We start from the raw sequence: 26,507 nt of genomic DNA on the forward strand, positions 1-26,507 counted from the left end.
GAAATCGAAAAAAAATGTTTAGAAACCTCAAAGTCATATATCAGACAAGCGCTTACGCTGACGAATGTGATTCCGAAAAAAATATTTATCTTTAAAAGATAAGTTCCGGAAATAAATCTCATGTGTGTTTTTGTCAAAAACATCATCTAAATCAGCATAAGTCTCCCACAATGACCTTTGATCTGCGAATGGTTTTGATAGATGATATTTTTCTTACTTTTAATGAGCAACATAGACCCGACTGACTGGACCTAAGTCCTGAACTGGGCAACTTGACTTGTCTGGACCGAAATCCTAAACTGGCATGAATGTCTAAGCTGGACCGAAGATCTAAACTGGTTTAGACCTCAACTCGACCAAAGTCCTCAACTTTCAACTTCGTTTCGACAAAACCGTTCGAAAACGGAACGTTTGCCTATGTCATTTATCATTAACAATCGCTATATTCCTTTTCCGAGAGATAGATTTACCTTAAATATACTGTGTTATCTTTCGAGTGTAACTTGTCGCTGAAATTCTTTCTTCTTCAGTTTGGCCGAGAAGAAAAACGAAGCGTTGAAAACGAGCGCCATTTTATCAAAATCCAAGCACCCAGTGACTTCCTTTAAATAGAATTGTTGAAAACGCAGGTTTCACGTTTGTTCGCCAATTCCTTAAACAACTACCCATTACATTAGCGATAGCTATTTGTCACTTTCCACCTCTCATATTCCCTAACCGGGAAAGTACTCATTTCTCAATGAGTACTTTGATACTCTTACCCAGAATATCTGACAACAATGTTGTGTTACCACGAACCCAATTTGAGTAGACTCGCTTAACCGTGTGATGATGTAAACATTTGTGCCGCCTTTATCATCATCGCCTTTCACCAGTAATTATTGATCCATTGTTCTCGATTGCGTATTGGACATCGCAAGAGAAACCAAAACAAACAATGTGTTGGTTCTGCTCGTGGCAGCAGAAGTCTGCTGCTGCTACCGGATGCCGGAGGAACCGATAGGTAACCGTAAGTTTCAACAAAAATCTTTTTGATTTTAATTGTTGCTGATTTGGTTTGGCTCCTGGCAGGATCGCCATAAAATACTAGTGTTAAAGTCTGGTAGAAAATTCAAACGCCAAAATCGATACTAAGGAAAACGATGCGAGTACAATAAGATATCATCACGTTACGACGCGTTCGGTGTGTTATAAAGGCACCAAAACAAATACAGTCCTCACAGAGATGTTTCAATTCAGTTAACACACATGCACAAGCAAACCAATCAATTTGCAACTCTTGGTCCATGAGTACAGTTGGTACACTTATGGGAAATCCACGTATACCCGGTACGCCTCTAAGTCCACCTGAGGTCTCTCAACTTGATCCAACACAGATCTACGATGAAATTCTTGTTAAACGACGTAAGGACTTAACTCTTCTCTAACGAATATAGGTCCACTCTTTTGTGAATAGTGTCTACACGTCCGGGGTTTACATTACGAAAACCTTGGAACTCTAAATCTCAGGGTCATGGATTTGTACCCCACGTTGGGCGCCCATCAAACAATTTAATACCACTCACTTTGAATTGTATCGAACGACACAGCTGTATCACGGGGATATCTCGAAGTCTGGCAACTCTACCTGGCTACATTAGCGGGAGCATGGCAACGACCTGAGCACCTCCGATTTCTGCATCCGGCTGGATGTGTTCCGGCTCGGCTTCTTTGTTTCTATAAACTTTCTTTTGTGTAGTTGTGCTCGGTGTGGTCTATAATCCGTGGGGTCTGAATCTTATTATCTTTATCTCTACCTTTGGCTGATAGTTGAAAAGAGTCGAAGTATTAACTTACGTTCAATCGGCAGATACCGAATGACGACAGTCCTATCCTTAACGGGCTACGGCTTTTGGATACAATGGCTGGGCTGGCACGAATCTAATGGCAATCGTGAATTGATCCGGTATCGCTGTACGATGTTGTTCCGTCTTGATTTTTGTTATGGCAGAATTTGCCATGTGTTCTTGTTTGCCAGACTAATCCAGCTTTTTTGGTTGAAATCAACCCTTATGGTAAAATTGACCACACACTCAAGACTAAGTAGCTACACGAATTAAATTAAGAAGCTACATAATTCTAAGCGCATACGCTCACTGGAAGATGAACAAGCGCCTTCAGGTTCACTCGCCCTGGATTAACCTGAATTTTCTATGTCAGTGCATTGTAATCGTTAGGTATTCACCCCTTACGAGGATGATGGTTTAAGACCTCCTGGACGTTTTTATCTTATTCGGCAAATTTGGTATTTTATTTTATTAGTTTTCCCAATGATCGCTTCGTTCCTTGCTTGAATCTGACCTCTTAGGATCATAGATGCTCTCTGGTTTTTCATTCCGATACGCTTTATTCTCCGGACTCGCTTGGAGATTGTAATCTAAGCTGCCTGATTCCATTGCTTAATTTCTACCGAGCTCAGTTCTCGGCCTCGGCGACTTCTCTTATCTTCACTAGAAGAAGCTACTTGGGCCAGTTACTTAGGGCCTTTTCAAGTTGGCTACAGGTGGTAAATCCCGGTTTACGGATTGTATCCCAAGGCAGAGTGACCCACCGCGTCCCAGAGTTGCGAACTGTGGGGACAATATGAAGACTCATAATATATTTAATACGTGTATACCTTCTACTCCCTAAGCTCCACACGGGGCCGCAGACATAGTTCCCACCTTGAACTGTTCAACACACTATCCTTCAATAGTGAGAGGTATATTCGAGCTAGTGAGCTCCAAGGCAATACTCATAGACGAGACCACTTTCAGCAATACCTCTCACAGAACCGATATCTCCTCCCAATGACTCGAGATTCCCACATAAACTTTTCCTCTACGCGACTCGAGGCCAGATCTCTCCTCTTACGACTCGAGATTCGACCCCTCCTCGCATCGACTCAAGAATGACGTACACCTACCTCTCCTCTGCACGACTCGAGATCTGACCTCTCCCCGTAATGACTCAAGAAAAACAATTATTTCCTCTTCTCTTGAAGACTCGAGGCGAGGGCATAGCTTCGTTCGTTGGGATTGTTCGGGACTTTGAACGCTACGACTCGGATGTTTCCCGACTCGAGAGGCTCGCCCGGCATCGAGAATCTCTCTACCCGTGGTATCCCCCGACAGTGGTTTATTTCCTTCCAACGAGGTCCGCAACGATGAAGGTATTGTCTTAATCTCGCAGTTTCCCCCGAAGGAAGCGGCACTATTCGGATACTCCCCGACGGTGGAGTATCCTACACACGTTCGCGTCTCACCGGTGACCTCCACTACGCAAAAAATGATGCCCCATCTTTGTAGTTTCGATCAAGGGACCGGACGAACACTACTCAGATGAAGCGATGAAGTCATCCACCCGTTCGCGGACTGCTGTTTACTCCAGCTGCTCTGCAGGGCAGTAGAGATCCGGGTGAACCCGGATACCAAGTGTTGGAGTCCGTACACATCCTTTGAACCCCGTTGTCTAGTGTCGCGTCGGGCCCACAAACTGCCGTACTGCCGCAAACCTCGGACAGTCAAACACCACGTGTTCGAATGTTTCCTTTTCGTCACCACAATCTAGGCGATATGGCGAAGCCATGTGTCCAAAAGGGTAATGGTACTTTATGAAGTCCATGACCAGTCAGGAATTGCGTCAAATGGAAGTCAACTTCACTGTGTCTTCTTCCGATCCAGCTCCCGATGTGCGAGATCAGACGATAGGTCCACCTTCCTCTCACTAAGCTGATCCACAGCTACTGCCAATTGTCTGATCGTGTCATTATTGTCGTAACAATAGACATCCTCCTCTAACAAAACCGCTCTCTTACACACGTAGTCGACATGTCTCGTGAAGCTGAGTCTGTCGTCGATCATCACCCCTTAGTAATTGATAGCGCGTTTTGACACGATATCACACGGTCCAACTGTAATGGTACCTGTTTGGGGTGAAATCAGGTTGAAATCAGGTCGGTATTAGTGTCAGGTTTGGGCCTGTTTCAATCACTACGATCATTGCCCTTTCTAGTCTGTTTCTGTTGGTTAAACAGTTTGAAGTAAATTTCCCAGTGATATTTGATTCAAAGTCTCAAAATTGATAAGAAAGAAGGAAGAAATATTCTCATCAACTCGCTTTGGAATCTCTTCAAAGACTACTTGATTGGCGTTGTTCCTTGGTTCTGAGCAATATTGCGTCCCAACCAGCTACCAAATTTTAACATACCCCTCTTAAATCCGGCTCGAAGGACCAAATATTTTGCCATCTTCCGGTTTAGAGCACTCAAATGGGTTAGAACTCCAGTGAATTGACACCTGATCACTCTATGTTTGCCATAAACACATTTTTTCATAAAAAAAATTATCAATGAATCATTGAGTCAATTCCCAACAATGGATTATTTTAAAAAAACATTTTCTTGATGAATCTCAAAATTTTGAACCACCTAAATTTGCACGGAACTTAATGGGTGCAGAAAAGGCAAAGCTGTTTTATTCATCGTCTGTCTGCCCTAAAGAATAAATAAAAAACGTTTCATAATTATGAAAATGAGTTTTTGATTTAAAAGTTCAAAACACTTTCAATCTTTGGAAATTAAAAATCTCATTACTAATGCAATTTCTTTCCTCAAATTGGATACGGAACTCGTTCAAAAACTCATTTCCCGCAGCTGCCGGTGATGGTGGAAGCCTTTCAAATTTCGCCAGAAAAACTTTGGAAATATTAAAAACTTGTTCCACTTTTCCCGGAGCGATTGGCGATGTAATAGTGCAATTGCAAGAAGCCATAAATATCAACAAAAACATTTAATAGTCTTTTGCATCGTCATCTTTGTTCGTTTTCCTTAGCTCTGTGGAGAAATCCATCAACCGCACAAATATTACAACCAGTTGTGGTAATCCTTATGAATGGCAGCCGTTTATTGCTGTGTATAGGTCTTCTTCCTGCCAGCGTTTAAGTTCTTCATTTTTTTTTTCTTTCGGCTCATCTCCATCGGAACCATTCATCCCATAGTTCTAGAAACCATTCTTCTCTTCGAAAGCACAAGGCGAAAGCAAGAAATGGAAACCCAAAGCCGAAGTTTTTAATAACTTTAATCCCAATTGCCTACGGATGGGGATCTTCATCTCGCTTAAGCTGGGTTGTTCTACACTACAGCTTTTCCCATCACAAAACTAGCAGACACCCTGAAGTACGTCCTACGTAGACAACAGAATAGTTAGAGAGAAGCGGTACCACATGGCCCATAATGAAGATAACACCCGATGAAAGAGTGCGGTAATAAAGCCGCGAACGGAGTTTCCACCCAACGAACACAATGATGCCCAGTACAGGGAGCTCAGCTTTAGCTTTCGAAAGACGCCTCAAAGACGGTACATCATACTAGTATTCTTTGGAGAGGAATAACGAATAGTTAGGGATACTAAGGGAATGAAAAGTGCACCAGTTACCCTACACCACTTCATCGAGGAGATAGGTTTTAATAAATTGAAGTTATTGGGGAATTGGCTCCTCTCATCTAAAGCTGGCGAGATTATCACAGTTGTTGGATTTTTATGACGTGAGATTGATAACAGATGTATATGCATATGTCAACAAACACTTATCATAAGTTAATATCAGTAATTTCGACATCATTTCAAATCGCAATCACACAAATGTTAATTTTCCAATTTCCTCAACAAACGTAAGGCTAGGTGGGGTAATTATGAACAAAATTTCTTCATTTGGCACACTCACAGCCACCATATGTTTATTTCTTATCATAAATTCTGAAAACCTGCCAATATTGAATGTTTCCGTGCTCTTCATCATTCTGTAGAGCAACTTTTTTTTCTTGGTCGCAACCCACGTCCTTGAGACGTCTGTTCATAATTACCCCGTCTGTTCATATTTACCCCCCTGTCTAGGGGGTAATTATGAACACGGATTACGGACTTGGTATAAAATTTTTGAAAAGTAACAGTATTTATACGTTACATTTACCCATAGTAAGCAGCGTATGGTGATTTTTTTCTTAAAATCTTATGTTCATAATTACCCCAAAACCTGTTCATAATTACCCCGAACGCTGTTCATATTTACCCCGAGACTAGTCCAATATGATTTATATGGTGTCAGAAAATCTCAATTCAACACCAAATTATGAAAATAATTAGCAGTAATAAGAAAATGGATTGTTTTATAAAAACTCAACTCAATTCATGTATAAATTTTATAAGTTAAAGAAATGCAATCAAAATTTAGAGGTAAAATAACGCAAAAATAGTTATTTAGTGTTCTTTTGTATTGATTTTTTCTATCTTTTTTTGGGGTAGTTAAATTTTTTGTTGCATCTTTTACGTTTTGGTTGGTTTCTTTTTCTTTCATATCTTTATGTCGTTGCAGATCATTTTTATTTGATAGAACCTCTCCATACGTGTGAAATTTTAGGCGAGTTAGGCTACTCGATAGTTTTTACATCCGTTTTAAATGTCCTACGCAGCAAACATAAAGTTTTCACCTAAATGTCGTAGGTTATGCTTTTCACTTACGTACGAGTATCATGAAATTGAAGCATATACATATACAGAAAATTCTATTTTTTTTAAAAGATTGTTGTTTCACAAAAACACCCATTAAAATCTTCTTGGATCAGTGAACAGTCATATTTTTCAAGGCTTGTCAATGATCGACTGTTTTAAAAAATATTTACACTAATTAATTTTTTTTATCACCTGTACGAAATTTCACATTAGTAGCTCTATTTTCTCAAAACAAAATTATTACTGCAGAAGTTTTCATCACCAAACTGAAAGAAAAAATCTTCAAACAAAAGATTTTCATTTTGTTCTAAGTTTTAGAAAAATGTATTCGAACAAATAAAGATTGAAAAAAGTAACAAGTATAAAAATAAGACTGCAAGAAAATAGATTTTGGATCTTTGTTATCCGAATGTAACTCATAAACAATTATTCTTTGCTGTAATTCTAAGGCTCTCAATAGCAGCACGTTGTCCAAACATACAAGAAAGTTTATCTTTTTGATCTTTGTTTTGTGGACTTATTCATCAATTAAATTTATCGTGGTTTTTCATATATTTTACTGTTGACCACAGAGATTTAAGGTTCATAATAATGTTAAATTTCACGCGGTAATATATAAAAGTTCGAGCAGCAAACCTTTTGTTAAAAAATGGTGAACTTTATTAGTATAATAAAAAATTTCTCCAAGTCTAGTTTATAACCTTGTTATTTATCAATACAAAAAAACTGGTTTTGGAAGGACTTAAAACCTTTATTCGGTGTTAGAAAACTATTCCTGGAATACAGGTTTTCGGTTTCGGTATTACTATCCGTACGCACCACTCACTAAATCTGAGAAAACATTTGACTGCATTTTTTTCTATCAACAAAAAGCAAGTTCTTACCACTATTTTTTTAATCAAAATAAAGACTCGTTTAGATGCTGATTTAGTTTTTTTTTCAAAATTTCTGTTTTATAAACTTTTTTCACTCTTGAAGTTTTATTAAGTTTTGATAAAATTGTGTGCAAAAATTTTTTTCAAAGACTTAAAAGAACTGGCATAGCATTTTTTCTAAATCCGAATCTCGTTTTTGGAAGAAAAAAAATCAATTTCTCAAAAATTCAAAACTTAACACATTGCGGACTTAATTTAATTATGAAATTTATGAAATTTGGTCCAGTAAGTTCCTGAGATATAGAATGCCGAGTGTTGATTTTTCCTGGCTAAGATTTCTTCACGGTCCTGTGTTAAGATCTTACAGAAGGGGAGGGGGGGGGGAGGTTATGTGAGAAATTTCTTACAAGGGGAGGAGGGGGAAGGGGGTCTGGAAATGCTTGGGTAGTAAATAAATGGCCTCCTAAGTTGATGAATAAAACATTTGGCCATCAAAAAGCCAAAGAAATGTCAGGAAATGTGTGTTCATAATTACCCCATAGGACGAAAACTATGGGGTAAATATGAACACTCATCTGTGCACCAGTGCGAATAAAATTTTTCAAAAATTTTTCAAAATCAAGATAAAGCATCATAAACTGGATGTAAAACAGGTGATAACAACATTCCAGCTGGATTTCCTAAGATCAGATATTCAAAACATTGAACATTGTCGAAAACGATTTCCGTTTCTCGAGGTAATGGTTTTTTAAAGTCTGCTTCATTTAATATTGGAACAAATTCTTTTGCTCATTGTGGCGCTCCTAGTGGACGGATTTGGAAACTTTTTTCACCCACGTGTCGGAAAACTCATTACCTTTCACCATGTATTTATGTCATAACACCAAACGATAGCATTTTGTAAACAACCGCCATGGAAGCCGAACGGAGAGATCAAATTGTGCACAGTTTTCTTGAAAATCCATTGTTGTCGGCATCGAAGCTAGCTAAACAGCTTAAAATGCCCAGAAATACCGTATGGCGTGTTATCAAGCAGTACAAGGAAACATTGACAACGGCTCGGAAGCCGCATTCGAAGCGTCGGAGTGGAACTGTCGACCGGAAACTGCGTGGGAAAGTCATCAAGGCCGTCAAGAGGAATCCCAATCTTTCAGACCGCGATTTGGCCAATAAGTTCCAGGCCGCTCACAGTACGGTGCGACGAATTCGTCTCCGGGAAGGAATAAGGTCATTCCGAGCCAGCAAACAGCCAAATCGGACGCTGAAGCAGAACAATGTGGCCAGAATCCGTGCTCGAAAGCTGTACGACCAAGTGCTGACCAAGTTCGACGGATGTAAAGTCTGCTTCATTTAATATTGGAACACAAACAATTGCGTGTAGTTCAGTCATTTATTAACGAATTCATAATTTGTTTCTCATACAAATGTAGCATTTTCTTTACTCTTTCATAAAAAAAAAATTAAAAAATTATTCATTGCTGTTTCGAAGAAATTCTCGTACTCGTACTCGTAAGAAAACTGTGCACAATTTGATCTCTCCGTTCGGCTTCCATGGCGGTTGTTTACAAAATGCTATCGTTTGGTGTTATGACATAAATACATGGTGAAAGGTAATGAATTTCCCGACACGTGGGTGAAAAAAGTTTCGAAATCCGTCCACTAGAAGCGCCACAATGAGCAAAAGAATTTGTTCCAATATTAAATGAAGCAGACTTTAAAACCTCTGAAATGATATCATAAGGATTTGAAAATAGATCGGAAAAAGCTTATAGCTATCAATTTTATGTTAAACTACCACTCTTGGAACTTTTTGTTTTAATTCATCCCCCACAGCAGCGCGTATGGCACTTGTTCGGAATTACCCCGTGTTCATAATTACCCCACTTGACCCTACTCAGAGAGCTTCACATTCCTGTCAAGTCCCGGTGACAAATCCCGGTTCAAAAGCACATGTTCTCAAGAAATAAGTCCCCCCCGGAGGAATCCTAATCATCTTCGGCCCAGACCGGCTGCACACAATGAATGCTGTGGAGGCACAACGAAGATCCGGAACGATTGGAAAGAGCTTTTCCTTTGGCTCCTTTGGCAAAACCATCGTCGTCGTCCCGGCTGCTCCAAGGTGGGGCTCTATAGTTTATCCATCAAAGCTAGAGAAACATTGTTGGCAGTAGCTCAGCCAAATCCGGACAAGCCAGCACACTTTTGTTCTCATTCTGTTGTGCCGGGAATGGTTCCCCTGGGCCGGCCACCACCCGGGAAAAAAGGAAATGTGTTTCTGTTCCTTAATAACAACGGCTTCGATGAATTTCCCTAATCTCTGTATTGTAATCCGGAAGCCGACATGTTCGAGAAGGTTTTTGTGATGGCAGCTGTGTGTGTGACTTTTAAAATTTAAAAAATCAAATATTTCTTTGAAGTTTTCAAATTGGAATCAATGAACTGGAATGAATTGAATGAATGTTAGCAACTTGAAGGAAAAACTTAGGAGAAAATAATCTGGTTGAGATTCACTTCACTTCACTTTTATCCTTCAAGATGACGCAAGAAACTCAAACACACATTCCGATTGAAGTCCACATAACAGCTTAAACAATAGCTATCAATTATTTCATTTGACTGACTAAAGAGCGCAAAAAAAAGAAAAACTAGCAATCTTGAATCAAGATTTTTCAAAAAGATCATACGAACCGTGGCTCTTAAAAAAAGAACCGCGGTTCAAAAATGAGCCATCACACGTCGCTCAACACTGATTGAAAAACTTATTCGCTGCAAAATGCAAGAGCCAGGAATGGAGAACCGTCCGATCTTTCGAATCAAAAGAACCGTTGTTCGAAGGAGCCACGGTTCGTTCGTTCTTCCCAAAATAGCTGGTTCAAATAGCACTTGGTTGCTCCCTCCATCAATAAACAAACAACCAACATAAACTGAAGACTGGATAACAGCAAAAAGCCGCTCGTTCGTTCTTTCGAACCAAAAGAACCGTGGTGGGAGGTGGTTCAAAAAAGAGCCACGGCATGGCTCGCAAAAGAACCACGATTCGAAAAAGCGCCACGGTTCAAAAAAGAACCGAGCAGAGAATGGCAGGCGAGCCGTTCATTCGATCAAATCGAACGGCTCTTCAAACTCCGCTCTTGCCGTTCAGTTTATTAACCAGAGAAGAGCGGCGAGTCGCGGCTCTATTTCGAACCGTGGTTCTTTTTCGAGCCGTGCTTTTTTTAACCACCTCCCAGCGATGCCACACATACCGATTTTTGACCAAATTTCCAATAAAAAATCCAAATTTCCAATAAAATATCGAATGCAGAATGCCAATTTTTCAAAAAATTCATTCAGGCAGAAAAATTATTTTCAAAAAAAATCTTCATGTTGTATGTTTAAAACTTAGAAAAAAATTTTGAGCAAACATAATTGAACTAAAGCATATTAAAAAACTTCATTAACTAATTGATCATTTAAATGGAAAAATAAATAATTGCATACAGAGGAAAAGCTTAACATGGATCTTAAGATTAGATGATTATTTAAAATGTACATTTTAACTGGTTTACTAAATTATTGTTATAATCGCCGTATTTTAAATTAGACCTTTGAAAAAAAAAAAAGGAATTTTCAATATTTTTTCATTATATTTGGTTTTGAAAGCTTCGGAAAATATTTTGGTATTTATAACGATTTTTGAAATGTCCATACCGAATATCCATTTTTTCGGGCTTGAAAATACTGATTTTTATGTGGCATCACTGTTAGTCAGCAATCAGCGAGCGTGAGTGAACGAGTCTAGCGGTAGTGCGCGGTTCCTCTGGCGTTTAAGGTCTTGTGGTTGACACACCGGTGCTTCCGAGCCCAGGACCAGTTCACACATTTGGCGACCTCGACAGATTTCTTCTCCTTAACTTTTTCGCATAGTCGAAGTTTGCAAATCGGAATCAAAAAGCAGAAAAATCGATCCGAAAAAGATAAACAATCCTGAAAAACTCAATATAAAATAATTTGCGTTTGACGAGCTAAAAAATTAAGTAAATTATTAAACAACATATTTAATTGAATACAGAGAAAAGCGTATTTCGGGAAAAAAACGATGATGTTAAGCGAGTCAAATTTGTAAGAAAGCCTAAATGTAATATCAAATAAATAGAGGATAGCCTGAATTATTAAGAAGAAATTAACCAACTTGAGAGGACAGGATGAATTTGAAAGGCGAGTTGAGAGGACAGCCTGAGTTATTAATGAGAAATCAAGCGAGTTTAAAGGACAACTTGAATTCAAAAGGCGAGTTGAGAGGACAGCCTGAATTATTAATAAGAAATCAAGCGAGTTGAGAGGACATCTCGAAATCGATGTTGTTGCTGATAAATCAAGCGATTTGAGAGGACAGCTTGAAATCAAAAGGCGGTCTGAGAGGACAGCCTGAGTTAGTGACAAGAAATCAAGCGAGTTGAGATGACAGCTTGAAATTAAAAGGCGAGTAGATGGGAAAGCCTGAGTTAATGATGAGAAAGCAAGCGAGTTGAGAGGACAGCTTTAATCGAAAGACGAGTTGAGAGGACAGCCTAAGATGTTGATGGAAATCAAACGAGTTGAGAGGACAGCTTGAAATCGATGTTGTTGATGATTAATCAAGCGATTTGAGAGGACAGCTTGAAATCAGGTTGAGAGGACAGCCTGAGTTAGTGATAAGAAATCAAGCGAGCTTGGAATTAAAAGGCGAGTAGATGGGACAGCTTCAGTTAATGATGAGAAAGAAAGCGAGTTGAGAGGACAGCTTGAAATCAAAAGGCAAGTTGAGAAGACAGCCTGAGTTGTTGATGAGAAATGAAGTGAATTGGGAGGACAACTTGAAACCGAAAGGCATGTTGAAAGGATAGCCTGAGTTGTTCTTGAGAAATCAAGCGAGTTGAAAGGACAGCTTGAAATCGGAAGGTGAGTTCAAATGACAGACTTAACAGAAAGGCGAGGCTTTAAATAGAAAGGCATCTGACACGAAAGAAAAAATACGAGATTACCTAATAAATATTATGTGAGAGAATAAATTTGAGAAGAAATTCACAACATATCGAAACTTAAATTTATATTGATAATAACAGTAAAGTGTGCTCAATAATGAAGATGATTCTCACGGATATTTAGATCCGGTAGATTAAATTGTAATATAAGAATTTTTCGATGCAAATATAATTAGAAAGGTTTGGAATTGAATGCCAATCTTTTAAATGTTTAGAATTTTACAGATTATATCGTATAGAATGTTATTTAAATTCATATATCTACACATACAATGTGTGGCCCATGCATATTTATTCTTTATCGTATTTAAATGCATTGCATGATTTTATTACGACAATCTGTATATCTGCACCTACAATGTGCGGCCCATGCATGTTCTTTATCGTATTTTATTACATTGAATGATTTTATTACGACAATTCAATCCAAATCCAGAATATGTGTGCTAATGTACCTATATGGCCTCCAAAATGATAAGTATAAATATACTGGTTTTGCTGCATTATATACGATATGTTTACACGTATATTTGCACGTATATTTGTGTTGCAAATTCGAAATACCCACCAAATGGTTGTCTGGGGAAATTATAGTTTTTCTTCAACTTCAAATGAAGATACACTTCAACCTCAAATTAAGTTCCTCCAATTAACTTTTTTGATTATGAAGTTTAAATTTCACCTGGGTAACATCGAATGAATAAATATGAGATGTTCAATTAGCTTAGCTTAGCTTAGCTTGGTTGACTACTCACATCCACCTTAAACTATGAAATTCGAAAATGCTTCATATTAAGTTTTTATTTTGTTAATTAAAACAAATCATATTTTTATACGGCATTCAACAACTTTACTATTAAAATCACTTTAATGCATTTCGAACTCCACAGTCGCAGGCGTGGCTCAGTAGAACAAGTTCCACATTGCCAATGGTTGCTATTCCGTGATTGACCGAGGCCATCAATTTTGTACAAAGGTCAAAAGAATGGTACTTGGGATTAGTAGCTCATTCTCATTGTACAAAACTGATGCTCTCTCTTTGATCGTCAATAACGGCGCCGGCCACGTCCTAGTAGTCAATAGATAGTTGGGAAAAATAGAGAAAGGGATGAAAGGTATAACTTTGCGCTTTAGGACCGAGGTCACCTCTGCATCCTAGCAAATAATTTTGTTAGGGAGAGTGGGCAAAAGGATATGATCTGGAGACACTTTTGACTGTGTTGTGATCTTAAAAAATAAACCAAATATTCTCCTGTACTCCTATTGTTTGTGTAAAACGCCAACTATAAACTAATTTAGCTATAAACCACTTCTAACATATTAACTAAGAAAAGATTGGATTTAAACGCATCGTTTGAATATTAGAATTTATCACTATTATTTGCAACATTTTGAAGCACTTTAAAGAAAAATGAAATTTTCGACATTTTTTGTATAAAAATCGTATATTTTTCATGTAACAGAGAAAACTGTTTTTAACTTATGGCAAACTTTCGCATAACTTTATCGTTTTTTCAACCCCGCTACAATTTTAAGTAAAAAAAAACTAAATAAGGTCTTCTTCATCGCGATAATTTGAAATATTTAATAAAATCTGGACACATGGGAAAAATCTGAATAATATTGCTTTAAAACATGAGAAAACGGTTGTATTCAATAACAACCCAGTTTATTTACTTGAACTATCTACCAGTTGAATTAAAATTTAGATACGCCGAGATATAAGAGATAAATAGGATACCATCAAACCTCTACTTTTACAGTTTTAAGATGCGATTTAAACAATTCGAAGCTTTCCTGAAACATCATTCGAAGATTATCTACGAAAAATATCCTAGCAAAACCTGGTTACAAACAACACCAAAATTGTGATTATCCACAAAATCTACAAAAAATTTCTAGTGTTTAAGTCCCTATACGCTGGCCACATTGAACCTAGAAAATAAACTATCATTTGTTATAGGCAAAACCTTACATTGAAAGCGAAGCGATAATTAAAATAAATAACAGCTATCGTGTTTTAAAGCGGCCTCATGTTTATGACATGTACTCAAACGTTTACAAATCTTACGTTAAGTTTTTGCCAAAAAAAACTCATATCAGCAGGTATTTAAATTTTAAATCACGAACGGACATCAAAATTTTTAAAATAAAAAATTTACTCAAATGGATTTCTACTGCAAAATTTACTAAAGTATAAATAGAAAGTATAAACAGAGTAAAATAAAGGAACGGGCTCACCAAAAATGGCAATCCTATAGGATCTATAGATGGTTCGGCAAAACAGCTACTTCAATCTGGAGGGGGAGATTGTTTGCTTTCCGGGAGATCCGTTTCCGTTACTTGATTTGTTAGTTCCGTAAATTTTCCGGGATTTGAATTTTTCTTTAATTTTTCGATGACAGAAAAAACCTGTCCTCCTCACTCAGCCACAGCCTACCAAGTCTGAATAAATATGAGATGTTCAATTAACCTCTAAACTAAAAACATGCAACAAATTCCTAAAACGATGCCAAAAAAAACTATGCAACAATGGTGCCAGGTGTTCTGATTATTCAGGATTTGTCCTGATTTTCGAAAGGCCATCCTGATTTATAAAAAAAAAATGCTTGAAATGTGCTGACTTATGAAAAATGGTCTGTAAAATGTACTGAATTGTTCTGATTAAAAAAAAATCTGAATTATAATTAAATTTTTGAGTGAAGGATGAGAACATAATTTTCTTTGTCAGTTTGTTGCATATGTTGATTGATAGTATTTAATGTAAAAGCCGCTAGACGCGAAACGAATCATTGTTTCTCTTGGCCAGTCAACATTTTCGATAGAAAAAAAAACGCAAACTTTGTGTGATACGGAGTCTCACTGCGTCTGTAATCTATTTTTGGAAACTTTATTCAAAAAAACAATTGTTTTCAAAATAGTTTATTTGTAAATTAGACAATTTCTTTGACCATAAATAACAGTTGGTAGGTTTTCCTTTGAAATCAAAACAATGTCGAAAAGTAACACTTTTTGACACTGTTTGTTGATTTTTCAGAACAAAACATTCAATTTTTCCATACAATCATAAAAGTTGACCAAATTCACATATAAAAAGTTACTTAAAAATCCTGCAAAAAATTATGGATGAATTTTAAACCAAAGCGAGATTTTTTAGACTTTGAGAAATTCAAATATGATCCCTAATCAACTCAGTCCAGTGGGGTATTCCTAACAATTCTTTATCCTGTATTTATATATAGTAAAAAAATCAGATTTTTAAACAACTCAATTTTCATAGTTTTATAGTTTATAGTTTGAGAATGAATTGGAAATTGATCATTCCGGGCAGCTTTATTTTGCGTTTTTTTGAAGGCCACTTTCTAGCTCATACACTATGGCTGGAAATATGGTAAAAATTATCGAATGTACAATAGATCACGATAAATATTCAATCCTGATTCAATCATCTTTCCAAGTTGATATTGAGTATTGAAAATTCACAATTGAATAGTATCTTAGTTCTTCTCTATTTTTCACTTTAATTGACCTATGGAACTTTTAAAAGCTTGGGATTACACTGATCTTGGTATATTTTTCAACTCAGTACAATGATTAGCTGATTCTGAGGTCAAAATTTCAACAAAGTTTAGCTTTCAGACGTTATTTTATAAACGGACCACATTTTCAAAGGTGATGGAAAGTATAAGAGAAATATGGGTGAGATATCAAAGAAGAGGAAAAAACATCAGCCGTAAGTATCATAAATGTCTCGAAAAAGATACAACGGTTCACCGGCAGGACTTGAACTTCATATTTCTAAAAACTTTTGAAAATGTGATCATTTTCAGGCACGAAGATGTACCAAGACGAATTTAAAACATTAGATTTGATGTTATAAACGGAGATCTTTAGTAGTTTTCAAAATTTGTCGGAAAAAAAATCATTTGAAAATCTTGTCTATATTGTTATCATACCTATAATAATCGTATCACAAAACCATTGAGTTTCTCCAACTTCATAAAAAAAATCATAAAAACTTTATGATGGAAGCTATTCAAGAAATAATAATAATAAATTTACCAATTTATAAGTTCCAAGTAATTGAAGTTCATACGTTTTCGTTTTGTTCATATTTGCATACATGCTTTAACTATCTAACAATTTTATATGCATAACCCTAAGCTTGATTTCCTTTCATGATGCATGTCGAATACCTCCTCTCAAAATAGCTTTCACCACCATTTCATCTGCCATGCAAAGAGTCTACCTTAGTTCGACAAATTGGGGAGTAGATAGATGATAGATCACTGATAAACAGAAAAAAAAAGTTTCACCAAAAATAATCTCATCGAGATTGTTCAATCCGATGCCAGGATGTGTATATAACCCCCAAAAATCGGTCCAACGCACAGTCGAGCTGCGTCAGTCGAAGTTCCACGTGGACAGTGAACAATTTTCTTGCATCAACAACCGCCCTGCACTCCTTCCCATAATTCCACTGGCTCCTCCCTGTTTGCTCAAATATAATTTCGATATCAAATACTTTCGCAACCACAACTCAACCAGTCAGTCTGTCCAGCCCTCCCTCTTTTTTATCATAAGAATATCAAATTTTGCCAGTTTCCGGTTGAACTACTCAAACTCGAACCGCAATTTGGTTTTCTCTTTCTTTCTTCTTTTTCCCGATTTTTTGGTCGGTTTGAACACCCTGAACTCACAAATAACTCGTTAAACCGCCCCGGTTCCGTATCGAAGGCGAAGAAGAGACAGTATCGTTCATCGATCTACCCCCAAACAGTATTTCGAAACTTCCAGAAAAGGGCATACTTAAAAAACACGGATTCGCTCTCGTCTTGGGCGATAGTAATAAAGAAAAATGGCCAGACGACACACAATCCGATAAACTCGAATTGATTGCTCAGCAAGAATCCACTATTCCTTCATCAGGTGGCCAGCTGGGCGCAGCAGTAATTGGCCCCGTCATGTCGGACGTCGAGCGAGTCAAGGGTATGAACGGCTACCACGAGGATATCCTGGAGGCGTTGCGTCGATCGGCGGCGCAGGTCCCGCGGAGTAGCGCCAACACCCCGTCGGGAAGCATGAGTGAGGAGCTGCTCCGCAAAACGCTGGACTGTGTGGCGGAAATGCAGCTCGGGGCCCAGAACGTGTACCCGATGCAGCGGGAGTACAAACGCAGCAGCAGCTCCCGGACCGGTTCGAAGGAAAACATTTGCGATCCACAACAACACCTGCTCAGCGATACCGGCAATACCTCGACAATGTTGCACCACCGCCAGCAACAGCACACTCAGGACGAGGACGATACGCCCTCGGTCGGACCCTTGAGGATCCGAAATCTAGAAGACCTAATACGACAACTGGAGCACCACTCATCGCGACACATGAGTCCCAGCGGGTCCGAAGACATTCGCATGTCGGAAACCGAGGTCGACCGCCACTATAGAGTAGATAGTTCAGCCGCTTGTAGTGAATCATCGCATGGGTAAGTGATGCTTCGAACGTTTATAATAGAAATGATCAACTTTACCAACCTTTCTTCTTACCATTTTAGCTCAAACCAACAGCTAGCTCAATCGCAGAAAACTGCCACAATACTGCCACCGTACAGTAGCCGTTGTAGACCGCCCCGATCGGATGACGAGTCGCGCTTCTCGTACGGCCCGCCAGGTGGAAGCGGTGGACCCGGAAGCAGCGGCACAGGTCGATACCGACACCCCGCTAGTCGCCATCCGGCCCATCAATCGCATTCACCCCATTCGCCACACTCGTTTACCCACCATACCCATCACGGGCACGCGCACGGACACTCGTCACACGCGGGCCATTCCTCGCATCATTCGTCCCACACGCACCTGCACCAGGACGATGAAGGAATCTACGAAAGTGCCGATCCACATCCGGTGCACTCGATAGTGCACCCACACGACCGAAATGCGCTCAGTGATCAGCGCGACACCAACGATAGCGAAAGGTAGGTGTCCAAGCCCCCCATTGCATAACATATTCTTCCAACATTTCCTAAAGAAAAGAAAAGAATCCAAAAACATTCTACGAATCAAGTGGTGTGTGTAGGTTTGGCTGATACCAACCGAATGCCGCTTTGTATACTGTACAGAACTAGACACTAGAGCACCCCATAAGAAGTCCCTGTTGAAACAATAGATAATACCCACCTCCCCATTGAAACACCTTTCCCCAAGCAAAGGAATGATCCAAAACATATCAAAATCTCTAAACCATAGAATACGCTTTTTATTCAAACCAATCAAACCAACCAAAACAAACAACAAAACACATACCGGTGCACTCCTGTGCGCTTTGTGTAAATATCTACTTCTCTCTATTGTTCTTTCAAATATCAGAGCTAATGAGTTTGTAGACATTTATTTAGTTGAATGTGATTTCGTATCTGTGTATCGTCGATTGTGGAATGTAGTGGGAAACAAAAAGTTCATCAGAAGTTCAAGACAACGCCAATCAACGCTGTAGTATGAAGAATAAATAAGTTACCCCTGCATACAAAAAATACAAGATCGCCGCAGTGCCTGGTTAAAGATCTTGAGGAAAAGTTCTAGACTTTACATTAGATTCTTTGAAAAGTTAGTCATGGACGAAAAGGAATCTCTCTTGAAGGCTTACTGAAGGCAAATTAGAAAGCGCCAGGTCGTATCTTTATACTTCAACAGATCCATTCATGTGACAAGTTTGTCAGTATTTAGCTCAGTTCTAACGTAAAAGTCTTCCAAATCGTACAGTACTTCTAAGCTGTATTGGTTTCAAATCCGTTTTTTGTTCCTCGTCGAAAGCTTTTTCATTGAACTTTCCTCAAATAATTGATCTCAGCTTAGTCTTTAACACAGTGATCTCAACTTTCAAAAGCATCATGGGTGTATGTTTAAGCAATTCCCACCCTAGTGTAGACAATGCCTCTGCTTTTCCGGCTTGTGAAGTTAGTTCTTTAGGAATGCTCTAAAATTTTAAAAAAAATCTCTGGGCCGTGTTCCCACCAGCTGCACTGTTGTCTTCTGTAGTTGCATTAGGACTCATATCAAGAACCCGAGCTAACATAAATCGTATCTGAAATGACAACTAGAGTCGTTTACAATGGCGTTGCGAATTGCAATTCCAACTGCATAGTGCAAAGTTCGTATAAAATGTCGTCTGAAGTCAGTTTAAATCGGATGTCCGCTATGTTTGTAAATTTTTAAATGATTTTTCCCCCGCACGGGCTTCAAATAAGGAAATCGTCGTCATGTTCTCTCTGCAACCAGCAGTGTATCCAGATGGCTAACAATCAGATGGGAATTGAGTAATATTGACCAATGAGAGAAATGGAAAATATTGTCGCTGGCAACGATTTGACGCTTTTGAGAGCTAAATCTTGCGCTCTCTTGCATTCTTCCGATGGGTACAAATAAAATGTCGGATAACGCCCCATTGGTGTAGTTTTTGTCGCTTAACACGTTCGTCGCCACGCTAATTTCGGTAGTTTTACTAGCCGGGCCCAAAAAAATTCTCGGAGCGAGCAAATAAAAAGTGAGAACTCCAATATTTGCATTTGCAACGTGTGAGCGGCTAACATGAGTAAAAGAGTGTCACACGTTTTTGATGTGACGGGGTCCCCCAGGAAATACACCCGTCACACGAATTGGGCCCCATGGCGACGAACGTGTTGAGAAAGAAATTAAATTCATGTATGTATAGCCTCCACTTTGGTGTGCTCTTGCACTTATAAATCGCACCCTTTCAAATGCTTTTCTACCAACTTCAACCTGATACAGAAGACCACCATACGAGTGATTCCAAAGTAACTCGCGCTTGTGACAACAACAACTTTCCGGGGACCTCAAAACGTGTGCCGATTAGGTGAAGCTTTCATAATAACTGGTACTCGTCACAGCAACAACTCGACCTCAAATCCCGTCACGACCACCCCCGGATAGTTTCTCCGCATCCTCTTGCAGCAAGGTCGTAGCTGAGAACGTGAAAAAATTTGAACCTCAACTCACGTATGAGTCCAAATTAGAGCGTCCTCCAACAGTAATCTTCATGTGCGGCACAACTCTTTTATCCGCCACGAGTAGTACTTCGTTTTGTGGTGGGCTATCTGAAGCTTCTTCCATCCAGGTGCCAACCCTTTCTACAGACACCGTTGTAAGGTCTTCTGCCTCCTCGATTGTTTCATTGGTGATCATAAGCACGATATCGTCCGACTATCTAAGCGCCTGCTGGTAGCTTGAACATTAACTCCATGGCACAGGTCCGAGTATGGATTCCTATGGACCATCCTCTGTTAGGGCAGTAGATCGTAACTCGGTTTCGGTTTCATAGGTCAAGACTCGATTTACATAGAAACTTCCAATCACCCAGCAAAGGGTATTGTAGACACGCATCCTGTAAAGCTCTTTGGCAATAGCTTCCCAGTTAGAGTTAATCAAGGCATTTTTAACGACGAACATTTGTCCCCTTATTTTGATATGCATTTCATTCTGCACCACATTCAATCTACACCATTCGGATGGAGTCCACTGTTGATCTCCCTTTTCGAAAACCGAACTGTCTGTTCGACAGTCCACACTCCTATCTGAATTTTCTCTAGTAATGTACCAAGGGTATCCAACAGGCAAATGGGTCTGTAGGGTGGTGGAGGCCTTGGGAATTTTCTCGGTTTCTGTATTAAAGCAGCAGCTTCACAGTTTTCCACAGGTTGGGGAAGATCCCTCGTAGAGACACTTTTGTAGCACCATTCTTAAATTATCCGGAATGGTCTGTACCACCACCTTCACTACTGAATGAGGGATTCCATCCGGACCTGGAGCCTTATTCATCGCAAGTTTATCAGCGATGGACACAAGTTACTTGTTAGGTACTGGATCACCCAGCTGGTAAATCCTTTTTACGGATTGCATTCCAAGGCACGGCTACTCTGCTACTCTGAGTCCAACGGTGCAATCGGTGACTCATGAAACTACTCACTGATAGGTCTCGCGCAAAGCGGTTCAATACCCGCGCGAAAATTTTTGATCACCCCGCATATCGGGTTCGCGACTTCCCGATACACGTGACGATCCCTCCCTCTACTTGCAACACCACGTTTTGTCGCACTCGGTACGCAAGCTGTCGGCAAGCTGACTTTTTTTTTTAGTTGGTAACCACAGGTGGTAAATCCCGGTTTACCGATTGTATTCCAAGGCACGGAGAGCCACCGCGTCCCCCCAGTTTACTACTCTGGGTACATGGGTACAATGGGAAGACTCATGATATACTCCGTGTATACCCCCTACTCCCTAAACTCCACCTGGGGCCGCAGACCTGGTTCCCACCTCGAACTTTTTAGTACACTATGCTTCAATAGTGGGAGGTCTATTCGCGCTATTGCGCTCCGAGGCAATACTCATTAACGAGAACACTTTCAGCAAAACCTCTCATCCTTACGACTCGACGCCTGAACTCTCCTCTAACGACTTGAGAACCGACATCTCCTCGCAATGACTCGAGATTCCCACACAAACCTCTCCTCTTCGCGACTTGAGGCCTGATCTCTCCTCTAACGACTTGAGATCCGACCCCTCCTCGCATTGACTCGAGGTTTACCTCTCCTGTGCACGATTCAAGGCCCGATCTCTCCTCTAACGACTTGAAATCTGACCTCTCCTCGTAATGACTCGAGGTGACCACTTGTACCCCTCCTCTTGTTGATAAGGGGCCTGATCCTTCCTCTTACGACTCGAGACCCGACTCCTTATCATAAAGACTCGGGGTTGACCACTCAAACCTCTCTGTCTGAAGATTTGAGGCCTGACCTCTCCTCTAACGACTCGAGGGCCGACCTCTTATCTTCAGGGTTCGAGGTTTGCCACCTTGCCTGTCGTGTGCCTGATCGAGAGCAGCTTATCCTAGACGTCATCCTACTCCGACTCGAATAGCTTACCCGGCGTCGAGAGCCACTCTATCTGTGGGTATTCCCCGAGCGTGGAATAACCCTTTCCCAACGATTTCCACTGCGAAGAAGGTCAAGTCTTATCTCCGCAGCTTCTGTCGTTGAGAACCGCCCTACTCAGATACTCCCCGAAGGTGGAGCATCCTACGCACGAACGCGGCGCACCCACGGCATCCGCTACGCAGAAGGTATTATCTTATCTTTGTAGCTTCAAACCGTAGGGTCGGAAGGTAAAGTCTTATCCCCGCAGTTTCCCTCTTGGGAAACGGCACTACTCGGATACTCCCCGACGTTGGGGTATCCTACACACGTTCGCGGCGCACCCCTGACCTCCGCTACGCAGAAGATGTTGCCTTATCTTTGTAGCTTCGATCAAGGGATCGGACGCACACTACTCAGATGCACTCCGTCGAAGGAGTCGTCCTGCACCGTTCGCGGACTGCCGTTGGTTCCAGCTACTCTGCAGGGCAGTCATGATCCGGGTGAACCCATCGCTGAGCGCATGCCAAGTGTTGGAATCCGCACACATCCTTTGTATAACGTTATCTGCTGTCGTGTCGGGCCCAAACAAACACCACATCGGTACAGTCGGCAAGCTGACTGTACCAAGTGTGACATGTAGTTCTCTTGGCCGTACACCTGCAGGTGGCAAGTCTGCAGACACGTTTCCACTCTGGACCACGGAGAGAAGGAACCACGGCCCATAGCCTGCGCGATAAACGGCCATCTTGAGCAGGCCGGTCCGTCTCCGCTGGAGTAGACCCGAACCCAATTGAAGTTTATGCGTGCGCATATATGACATTATCGTTAATGTTGTCTTGAATCTTATACACTTTTCTAACAGTGTGACGGACGTGTCAGAAAAAGAATAGACTTAATATCAGCACGTTTTCCGAACATACCGGAAAATTGTACCTAGCCTATCAAAGTAACGTCGCAAAAAAACCTTTGATAAAATTGCGACGAATCTTAGCTTTTTCGATTGCAATCGCTGCTTTTTATAAACCCTATATGTCGATGATTATTTTGAAGCAAAGGCAGCGAGCGTTGTTGCATCAAATCGAAATATTAAGAATTTTTTCCATTCTTTTAGGCACGCGTCGTTATAAAAACATATGAACCAAGATGTTCCCACTACTCCCACTTCCAGAGCGGTTCGTAGGCCGTTTTCCATAATGTACGAATGCATATCCGTAGTTTGCCAGTAGATTTGCCTGATGAAGTGTTACATCTTAAGTTTCCGTACGTAGTATTTCTTCTGGTCTGTATAAGTTCTCTATGTTCTTTTTTGAATGTTCCAAATCATAATCTCAATGACACTCGTTCACACATACGCGCACACCCAACACACACATACCGGCACAAGTCATACAATTTTGCACCAGCACAAAGCACAGCTTAAACTACACCTTTTACAAGGAAAAGACACGCATATCAACACATTCTCAACACTACCACCACCACTTTTTGTCTTAATTTGGTTAGTGACCTCAAAGACCAAAAGAAAGTTTTCAAACCATTTGTTTCTTTCTTTGTTTGTTTTTGGTAAATATTCCACCACCACAACCACCGTGAAAAAAAAAATCAAAAAAATATCTATGCAACCAAACAAAAAAAAATCAAAATGCCCCGCTGTCGTGCCAAATTGTTGTGGTCACTGTCTTAGCGATGACTTATTTCAAGCTCAACAACAGTTAGCCCGATGGGCGAGTGAGGACGTGGTTTCCGTGGTGGTAATGGAGCAAGGATCGGACTCGTCCCACGTCACGCAGCAAGGTCCATCATCAGCCAGTACCATGCACGGCCAATTTCAACAGCATCCATCGCATCCGCAACAGCAGTTGCATCACGACAACAACAATACCACCACCAACACCTGCAGCAGCAACGTCAATGGAGTTCCAGCTATGGGCAGCTGTCACAATATCAGCAGTTTGAGCCATCAACAGCTAGTGAACAGCAGAGACTACTGTCCTTCGCCACTCTCCACCGAAACCGAGAGCAGTGGAAGCGTGATACAGCCGGTGGCACCGTCGAGACGTGGACCCATTATGCCCGGCCCCGGACCAGACGGAAATCATATAATGGAGAGTACAGGTCGCTATCCCGAATATAAACACTGATAGTAGCTAAACGGGATTTGATACTGCGCATCCTACGCATTGAATCCCCAAACGAACTATCAACAACCACAACAGACTAGGAACGACAGTTACAACCAATCGAATACCGACAGCAGTAGCCGCTAGATTGTGCGGTTCGGATCGAACATCGGATGTTCTCAATGCACACATGCAACACACCACAAACACAAACAATCTAAACGCTCTATAGGTATCGAAAAGACGAATTTATAAACCTTAAGTCGAAACACAAAAACAAATGCGGAGCGTTGACGCGAACTCTCAATCTCGGATACCACGGGCATGTTCTCTAGGCAAAACAAAACAAAACAAAAAACGAAAACGATTACAAAACGGTATAACTAGGGATAATTAAAGTAATAATAAACAAAAACTAAAACGCGGCGCAAAGCAACCATTTTTTTTATAAACAATTCCAAATGGAACCGTGTGCGTGTGTTTGTGCGATCGTAGTAACCTGTTACTAGGTTACGGAGAGGTGAGAAAAAAACAGCCACGTGAGAACAAAGTCTGCTAGCGAATTAAACACAAACAAACACACATACAATCCGAAAGAAATATTATAATAGCAAAATGTTCACCTTTGAAAAACTCAAGTTGATTTCCAGTGAAAATGTGCGATGGATTCTTCGATTTCTCCTCAACTCTCTTTTAACATTTTTCTTCACAGGATTTTACATTGCATCCTTCAATCTGAATCCGATAGTCATTATTTTTCATAACTTTTCTAAAAGTATTATGAATTCAAAAAACATGAATTCTGAACTCTTGATCTAAATATTAAATTAGAATTCGAAATATGAATTCTGAATCAAGCAGTATTTGAAATCCGATTTTAGAATTTTAATTCTGAATCGGAGCTCAGAATATCATACCTGAATTCTGAATTCGGAATCTGAATTCTGAATCTGAATATTGAAACTGAATTCTGAGTTCTGAATCTGAATCTGAATTCTGAATCTGAATTCTGAATCTGAATTCTGAATCTGAATTCTGAATCTGAATTCTGAATCTGAATTCTGAATCTGAATTCTGAATCTGAATTCTGAATCTGAATTCTGAATCTGAATTCTGAATCTGAATTCTGAATCTGAATTCTGAATCTGAATTCTGAATCTGAATTCTGAATCTGAATTCTGAATCTGAATTCTGAATCTGAATTCTGAATCTGAATTCTGAATCTGAATTCTGAATCTGAATTCTGAATCTGAATTCTGAATCTGAATTCTGAATCTGAATTCTGAATCTGAATTCTGAATCTGAATTCTGAATCTGAATTCTTAATCTGAATTCTTAATCTGAATTCTGAATCTGAATTCTGAATCTGAATTCTGAATCTGAATTCTGAATCTGAATTCTGAATCTGAATTCTGAATCTGAATTCTGAATCTGAATTCTGAATCTGAATTCTGAATCTGAATTCTGAATCTGAATTCTGAATCTGAATTCTGAATCTGAATTCTGAATCTGAATTCTGAATCTGAATTCTGAATCTGAATTCTGAATCTGAATTCTGAATCTGAATTCTGAATCTGAATTCTGAATCTGAATTCTGAATCTGAATTCTGAATCTGAATTCTGAATCTGAATTCTGAATCTGAATTCTGAATCTGAATTCTGAATCTGAATTCTGAATCTGAATTCTGAATCTGAATTCTGAATCTGAATTCTGAATCTGAATTCTGAATCTGAATTCTGAATCTGAATTCTGAATCTGAATTCTGAATCTGAATTCTGAATCTGAATTCTGAATCTGAATTCTGAATCTGAATTCTGAATCTGAATTCTGAATCTGAATTCTGAATCTGAATTCTGAATCTGAATTCTGAATCTGAATTCTGAATCTGAATTCTGAATCTGAATTCTGAATCTGAATTCTGAATCTGAATTCTGAATCTGAATTCTGAATCTGAATTCTGAATCTGAATTCTGAATCTGAATTCTGAATCTGAATTCTGAATCTGAATTCTGAATCTGAATTCTGAATCTGAATTCTGAATCTGAATTCTGAATCT

The 26,507-nt window shown here is 39.7% G+C and overlaps 1 protein-coding gene across 10 annotated transcripts in view; it reads left to right on the forward strand.

Moving 5' to 3' along the window:
- Positions 1-24,648, forward strand: part of LOC129739173 (disintegrin and metalloproteinase domain-containing protein unc-71) — a 1,315,240-nt gene extending 1,290,592 nt beyond the window's left edge. For 6 of the 10 annotated variants that reach the window (XM_055730592.1, XM_055730589.1, XM_055730590.1 and 3 more), the window contains 3 exons: positions 17,143-17,890; positions 17,960-18,379; positions 24,015-24,648. In XM_055730592.1, coding sequence (XP_055586567.1) covers positions 17,143-17,890; positions 17,960-18,379; positions 24,015-24,471 — 1,625 coding nt within the window. In that variant the 3' untranslated portion in view covers positions 24,472-24,648. The remainder of the gene's footprint in view (positions 1-17,142; positions 17,891-17,959; positions 18,380-24,014) is intronic. The other 4 variants (XM_055730594.1, XM_055730595.1, XM_055730597.1 and 1 more) reach the window with 2 other exon arrangements.
- Positions 24,649-26,507: the final 1,859 nt, after the last annotated feature.

This window comes from Uranotaenia lowii, chromosome 1 (genome assembly GCF_029784155.1).
Source record: "Uranotaenia lowii strain MFRU-FL chromosome 1, ASM2978415v1, whole genome shotgun sequence".
NCBI classification, from domain to species: Eukaryota; Metazoa; Arthropoda; class Insecta; order Diptera; family Culicidae; genus Uranotaenia; species Uranotaenia lowii.